The sequence below is a fragment of the Phytophthora infestans genome, genomic scaffold, assembly GCF_000142945.1.
Source record: "Phytophthora infestans T30-4 supercont1.111 genomic scaffold, whole genome shotgun sequence".
NCBI classification, from domain to species: Eukaryota; Oomycota; class Peronosporomycetes; order Peronosporales; family Peronosporaceae; genus Phytophthora; species Phytophthora infestans.
The window spans coordinates 236,965-244,178 of NW_003303648.1; the positions used below are offsets into that span (position 1 = coordinate 236,965).

The following is a 7,214-nucleotide window of genomic DNA, read 5'->3' on the forward strand; positions in this document are numbered from 1 at the left end:
AGACACCGCAGTCCTGTCGCGGCCTTTTGCCCGGCACTTACGTGTTTACGTTACTTCCTGATTAGTTTCCTAAAGTTGACATTTAAGTGTATTCACATTTAAATGGCTCCTACTCTTAGAAGCGATCGACACATGGAGAACAATCCCCCCGTGACGAACCCTACGTCACCACTGCCCTCGCCCAGTGCGAAGACAGACACCACCCAGTTGTCACGTGGACAGATAGTGTCATCATACTCCGCCGAGTCGTAGAAGTGCGTGGCGCTGTTGACCAGCCACGTCGCGTGCAAGTCAAGCACGTAGCGTAAGAAGCCGCATACAAACAGCGCGTTGAAGCAGTTCTCACCGGCGAAGTGCATAGTCACCAGCATAGGAAATACGAAGCACATGAATAGGTTGCCCCATGGGTTGAGCTTCTCTTGCAGCACGACAGTCCAGTCGGCCCACAAGTCGTCGTAGTTGAGACCTTCGCCGGCCTTTACCACCTTGGGGTCCTTCTTGACCAGTAGCCATCCCATGTGTGCGAAAAGAAGCCACGACCCGAGTTGTGTGGGTCAGCGCTTGTGTCCGAGTACTTGTGGTGCACCCGATGGTCACGGCTCCAGTGGAAAATGGTACCCTGGTTAGCCATGGAGTTGCAAAGCATGAGAAGAAAGCGGACGAGACCGCAAGCCTTGTAGCTGCGGTGTGCCCACAACCGATGCGCACCCATGGTGATACCCAAACCGTTGAGCACGTAGAGACCGAAGAACCACCAGTACGTCTGCGTCTTGCATTCCGGAAGACAGGTAGCGCCTACGACGGCGCCAATGTGCACCAGCGCGAGGTAGTACACCATCGGCCAGTTAGCGTTGCGGTAGTTCTCCACCCAAGTCACCATAATTGTTGCTGTTGGCGGTGCTCAAGTGTGTACCAAGACGAGAAATGGACAATGAGCTTCCGGAGCTTTGTGCTTTATTGGGGGCGGATGAAAGCTCAAGTTAACTGCAGGATACAGTGCATCGATGTCACGTGCATGTTGGCACTTGTGTCATCGCACCAGTTTAACGCTATTTAACGTCGACGGTTGAAGGGCATCCAGCGTAAGGGATTCATTAGAACCGTCCAGTTGACGCGTTTCTCTCGTGCCCATACTTGGAGCAAGTGATCTCGATGGCATTTCCAATCGGGGACATTGCCAAGCAGCTCAGTGACGTCCAGGCGGTAATTGCAGTGATGCAATGGCGCTACTGGTTGGCTGTCGATGATATTAATAGTGGCGCAGTGTACAGTACGCCAGCAAGAAAACGCTTGACGCTCACGCTCTGTATCTTCACTTTCATCGGTGTTGTCGTCAACAACTTGTTAATGATGTCGTGACTATTTGTTTAGCTCGGTTTTTTGTCGGAACCATCGGCGCTTTATGGACGCGATACAAGAGCGAAGCCCGGGTTGGTTGTCAGGACGAGTACGGTACTACTACAGTAGCTACGGTATTTAGTCTCACTCATACTAATTTATGTGAGGTGCTGCAGACTCTGCTCACCTAAATTAGTATGAGTGTGGTTAATTATGCACTCTGACTATTTAAGGTGTGGTAGAATTAGTCACACTTAGACTAATTAATGTCTCACCCCAGGAGTGTAAACCGGGCCAGTCTTTTCCACTGCATGCCCAAAATAAGGTGATACTAATTATGAACTCAGACTAATTTTGAACACGACATTTTCTTGCTCACGGTAATTAGTCTCACATTCGAACGGTGTGACTAATTTCGAACTGTGACTATTTATTCACACAGACTAATTACCGTAGGCACTGTAGCTTCCTATTACAGTACCATAAATGATGGCGTTGTCTATAAAATTCTTTTGTTTTTATCATGATTTAATGAACTTCATAAACTAAAAAAGAGTTGCACGTTCTGCTCGTTATGATGACGCTATTTGCCAGTGACGACCTTGCTGAGCCACATCATGCCTTCGTCAACGCCTTGTCCTGACACAGCCACTGTCTTCGATATATGCGACGGGTTTCTTGTCACTCGATGTAGCGCCAATTTCTCGCGGAGCTCTTCGACGTTCATACAGCCTGGGTGGTCCTGTTTGTTGGCCAGAACAAGTAGCTTACAGTCGCGAAGTGCATCGTCCTCAAAGACACGGTGCAACTCTTGGACTGCCTCGTCGATCCGATAGCGATCGGCCGAGTCGATGACGAACACTACAGCATCGGCCCCTTCGTAGTAGAAGCGCCACAAGGGTCGCAGTTTGCTCTGACCGCCGATATCCCAGGCAGTGAACTCGATATTCTTGTATTAAAAAGTCTCGACGTTGAACCCGATGGTCGGGATGGTGGTCACGGCTTCTCCAAGCTTCATTTTGTACAGCAGCGTTGTCTTGCCAGCACCGTCCAGACCAAGTAGGAGAATTCGACTTGGCTTCGTCCAGTAGTTGGCCATGCGGTCTAGCGCTGCTTCTAGGTATTGAGAAACGAGATTGCTCATGCTGTGTTTGTATTGTTTTGTGTCGGCTGGTTGGTAAACGCAAAATGTAGCTGTGTCTACTTCAAAGGGAGAACGAACTTCCGGCAACTGCGACCACTGGAATGTAGCCATTTGTCATGCTTGTCAAGCTTGAGTTGGCGTACGGTGATTGGTTGCCCGACATATTTCCAAGATGCTATTTCTAGGTGGCTCCTCTTTGAAAAAGTGGTGTGACGAAGCCATTATGTCATTTGCGGTACCACGTTGTTGCCAGCAACACTTCAATTGTCACAGTAAAGTTGCCGCAACACGTTCTCAGATAATCAACTTTCAGCTTCGGCGCAAATTTCATTCAAAGTGGCGTACTTCGAAAATTGTGCTCCATCAAGATATTCTCAACTGTTTGAAACAGCCACCCTAGATTCCGATGAACTGCCGCAAGAAGCAGCTCCGTGATGGCTCCAGTTCGTTGACCTGGCGTATCAAGGACACGAGCTGACAATGACGGAGTAAGACGCATACACAGCTGGATAATCGTCTCATCATCGCCATCTTCAAAGGGCACAGGTCGGATAACAACCCACGCGCGTTGCATCATCTTGAGTCCATGAAGCAGATCGCGAGGACCTTCACTCTCTGAAGCACACTGAAGAGTAATCACCACACGCTGTGGCTCCACGTATTTCTTCATGGCGAAGCGCATCTGCAAGTGTGCTGCAGTTTTATCCACTCGCAGCGTCGTGACAGCTTTTGCGCGGATAGTATCGGGCGAGGTAGCCACCCCATGATACGTCCCATCAGCCAGTTTTAAGTGGTCCTTTGATAAACACCGCCACACGGCTGAGCATGTCTCTTCCATCCTGAAGGGGACTACCTTGGAATTTGTGGCTTCCAAGTACAAGGCCTCCGTCTCGCCCACATGAAGGCTAGAGACACCGGAGCCTTCCTCTAGACTCTGCATGACTGGGTGTCTGGCACAGACTGTGTCCACTTCTGCGTACACTGCGTCCATGTCTCGTAGCAGTTGTTCGTACAGTGAGTCCTCACTAGTGCCAGTGCAGTAATTACTAAACTCTAGTCGCGTCTGGAGCTGCGCCGCCTCTGTGCCCCCGTCCTTCCTAGATGCGTTTTTCTTAAGTAGTTTCTGTAAACTACGAGCCAGTTTGAGCTGATCTACAAGTGACGCTCTTAGCTGTAGATTTTGAAGTTCAGCTCGTTGTTTCTCCACCAATTGGTGCTTGGCGATGCGTTGCCAGCGCATGGCGCGTCCGCGTCGGCCTCTGATCTGGACGGTCAGAGCGTTGTTCTCTTTGTCGGGACCTTTTGAGGTCATCAGTTCTTGTCGCCTGGTCTCCAGCTGTTGCTCCAGTGTATGTACCTTATTGCGGAGATACGTGAGCTCTTCTTTCTGTCGTTTACGCGTCGAGTTTTGCATCGGCGGTCGGTTTACTACTAATTCGCCTAGTGTTTCACCATTTGGAGACGCTGTTGGCTTCATTTCGGCCTCGATTTGACCCACAGACGGCATAACATGCAGCCCCGTAACTGCTGAACTGGTTGTTAGTCCGGTTAGCAGCGGAGACGGAGTAATAGCCGTCGAGAACTGACCGAAAATGGGCACGTGGGACGCTTCGGAAGATATTTGATACTCAGCGAACGAAGGTAGGTGAGACAGAGAACTGGGGCCTGACGGAGACAGGAGATCCGCGTCGTTTAGTTCGTCCAGGAAGCCTGGCAGTAGGGCGGCAGATAGAGCTGCATCGTCCAACGAGAGGTCCTCCTCCCCATTCCTCGCCATGGTAGTTTTTGTTTAATTAGTGGGGAATTAGTATAAATATACAGATTTAGATCTAGAACACGTTTAGGTAATCTGAGAGACCGCCACGTTGAATCAAAACAACTGCCAAGTGGACATTTGTACACGGACATGACATGTACGTGATCAACTCTGATCACTTGATCACAGTGGCCACTGTCACCGTATCAGACTGACCTCCTGACAGTATTAGAGCAATGAGCATAGCTCAATTTGCGTCGTTACCAACTGATCGGCCATGACGAACGTCGCTATCATCTACTACTCCATGTACGGCCACGTCGCCAAACTGGCGTCGTCTATCAAGGCCGGCGTGACGTCTGTCCCTGGTGTCAAGGCCAGTGTATACCAGATCTAGGAGACTCTGAACGACGATCTCCTCAAGGCTCTGCATGCTCCGCCTAAGTCTGACCTACCTGTCGCCACCCCTGACGTGCTGAAGGACGCCGACGGCACTCTTCTGGGCTTCCCGACTCGTTTCGGTATGCTACCGACTCAAGTCAAAGGCCTTTTTACGCTTGCGGTGGCCTGTGGGCCAAAGGAGGTCTGATCGGCAAGCCGTGCGGCATTTTCTTCAGCTCCGCGTCACTTGGTGGTGGCCAGGAGACCACCGCCATGAGCATGACCCCGTTCATTGCTCACCAAGGTATGACTTTCGTGCCCCTGGGATATCGATCCCCACTTGTTGGCACCAACGAGGAGATTCACGGTGGCAGTCCGTGGGGCGCTGGTACCCTCGCAAACGCGGACGGATCACGCCAGCCAACGGACGTCGAGCTGGAGATAGCTAAGATTCAGGGGCAGAGCTTCGCTGAGATTACCAAAAAGCTGTCGGTGTAGAGGAATGTGCTATTGAGTGAAAAGAGCGACTTCTGTACTCGCGCATCTGAGTTGTGATGATAATGTCATTATAGTAAAAAGATACAAAGGTTCGAAAATGAATTTACGCTCCTTTTGGTTACTCCACTGACATGTTTGTCGGTTTTAGCTCAAAGCAATTTACTGTACTTGTAGTAAAAAAAAAGGATTATATGTTTCTTAGTATAAAAACATGGAGGGGTTGTACTATACTACGAACTTGTAGTAACTTACGCTTCAGCGGTTTAGTTTCTGTTATATGGCCTCCATTGAGCCGTTCACTCACCCACCGTTTGCGTTGGATTGAGGTTGGTGAGTTTGAAGAACGCGACGCTAACTGGGTTCAGTATCTTATTAAAATAATTAAAGATCATATCTTCCAACGGTAGTGAAAATCACGCAATAAATGTGTAATTGCAAGAAAAACTACCCCAACGGTGCGTTCTCCTACTCCCTGAACACACTATCGGAAAATGTATAATCAGCTAAGATTTCTCATTATAGATTTTGACAGGCGCAACTAGCAAGCCAATCAAATAGCAGCAGCTGACAACGCGTTTTGACAAGAAAAGGTAAGACCAACTCCTTACCAGGCCTCCTAAAATACAATAGGCAGTATACGCAGGCAGCTGTGGCATCAGCAATACATAGTGGCGTATCAAGACAAACAATAATCCGCAATGCCGCAATATTCAGTGTATTTTTGCGAGCAAGAGCTACATCCATCAAACATAACACCGAAACACTCGCCCATCTCCTCGGCGATGGTGTTGCCGACACGTTCAGCGACTCGTTGCATGTAGGTCTTCAGCGTCTCCGCTGAGGTAGGCTTCATGCGAACTAACTGTCTCGTTAGTGGGTTCTCAACCTCGCACAGAGGGAGATTCCGCTCGACAATCCAGCGTAGCCAGTCGTACATGTGAGTCGTCGTTTCGTCCACGAATCCAAAAATCTCGAGGGAGGTCAGGTTTCGGCGCTGAAACTCAGCATACTCCTCGCCGTGAGTGGGATGCTTCGAGTTCAGGTGAGAGATCAGGTTTGTGTAGCCTGGGCGCTGGGCTTGCTTGCGTGGCTGTTCGCAGATGTTGCACCGGTAGAGCCCAGGCTCGAGAACGGTGTAGAAGAAAGCGGCGAGTTGCTGGGACGACATGATGTAAATCAAGAATGACCGTCTTCTCAAAGATTGAAAGTGAACTAGGCGCTGAAAAATGGCTGGTGGAGAGGAATGGGTGGCTGCAAGCCACTCGAACGGTAAGCCTTTATATTTGTATTATTCCGTCCGTATCACACTATATTATTATCCCGAAAAAACAATAATCCGTAGTATAATAACAAATAGGTAGTAATTGCGGTATTGATATTATTTTCTCGGAGGCCTGCGGCACACATTCCATCAGAAAAGGTGTTACTAACCCCAGCGTCGCGTGAACGAGCATCCAGAAGTTATTAACGGCCCTAAAATATCAGATATTGCTGTGAAGTCCTTGGGCCCTGCAAGCAAGAGCATCTAGCTGCCATATTGAACAATAATATGTCAGATATTACTGTGAAGTCTCTGAGCGTCATTCCAAGGCATCGTCATCGCCCCAGAAAACACCCATACTGACAGTTCGGCAGCATATCAGCTCTACAAATGTAGTCGTGGAAACACCTCTAGAGACATCAGCAGCCAAAACAAAAGTTGGTACTGTTTTGTACCGTTACTTATGAGAGCCCCGGGGTCCGGATGGGACCCCGGGGTCCCGCCGAATGTTTCACTTGTTGTATAAATGTCAGATTAATGGAAATTGTGGGGCTATATGTACAGGTTGTAGCTGAGGTGCATAGCGGTTGGCCAGACAAGGATTACGCTGAAGAGGCTGTTAGCCGCTTCTCGGCTAAACGAGAGCAGTTAAATGGTAGCGCTTAACAGAAATACGAGAAAGGCGTGAGTCCAGGTAGTGCTAGGGGGAAGAGAAAACTGCGGCTTCTACCGAAAATGCTTCGTCTATATAATAGCAATTCACTTTTATATTCATAAAAGTTATTCACATTTTGTTTCGTACAACAATGATAATTATTCCCCTTTCCGCTGGGTTC

General features: G+C 49.1%; 4 protein-coding genes across 4 annotated transcripts; 1 reads left to right on the forward strand and 3 right to left on the reverse strand.

Annotated features, from left to right (window-relative positions):
* Positions 1–231: 231 nt before the first annotated feature.
* Positions 232–880, reverse strand: PITG_19718 (acyl-CoA desaturase, putative; the record flags this gene model as incomplete). The annotated part of the gene is made up of 4 exons (XM_002896000.1): positions 232–236; positions 280–341; positions 388–466; positions 538–880. The coding sequence occupies 4 exons, from the start codon at positions 878–880 to the stop codon at positions 232–234; spliced, it is 489 nt and encodes a 162-aa protein (XP_002896046.1).
* Positions 881–1,921: 1,041 nt separating this feature from the next.
* PITG_19719 (ADP-ribosylation factor family) lies at positions 1,922–2,482 on the reverse strand (the record flags this gene model as incomplete). The annotated part of the gene is made up of 2 exons (XM_002896001.1): positions 1,922–2,249; positions 2,316–2,482. 2 exons carry the CDS (start codon positions 2,480–2,482, stop codon positions 1,922–1,924), a joined length of 495 nt encoding a protein of 164 aa, XP_002896047.1.
* A 331-nt stretch (positions 2,483–2,813) lies between these two features.
* PITG_19720 (uncharacterized protein) lies at positions 2,814–3,896 on the reverse strand (the record flags this gene model as incomplete). Its single annotated transcript, XM_002896002.1, has 2 exons — positions 2,814–3,095; positions 3,141–3,896. The coding sequence occupies 2 exons, from the start codon at positions 3,894–3,896 to the stop codon at positions 2,814–2,816; spliced, it is 1,038 nt and encodes a 345-aa protein (XP_002896048.1).
* Positions 3,897–4,515: 619 nt separating this feature from the next.
* On the forward strand, positions 4,516–5,117 carry PITG_19721 (P25 protein; the record flags this gene model as incomplete). The annotated part of the gene is made up of 3 exons (XM_002896003.1): positions 4,516–4,620; positions 4,720–4,759; positions 4,819–5,117. 3 exons carry the CDS (start codon positions 4,516–4,518, stop codon positions 5,115–5,117), a joined length of 444 nt encoding a protein of 147 aa, XP_002896049.1.
* Between the last annotated feature and the right edge of the window lie 2,097 nt (positions 5,118–7,214).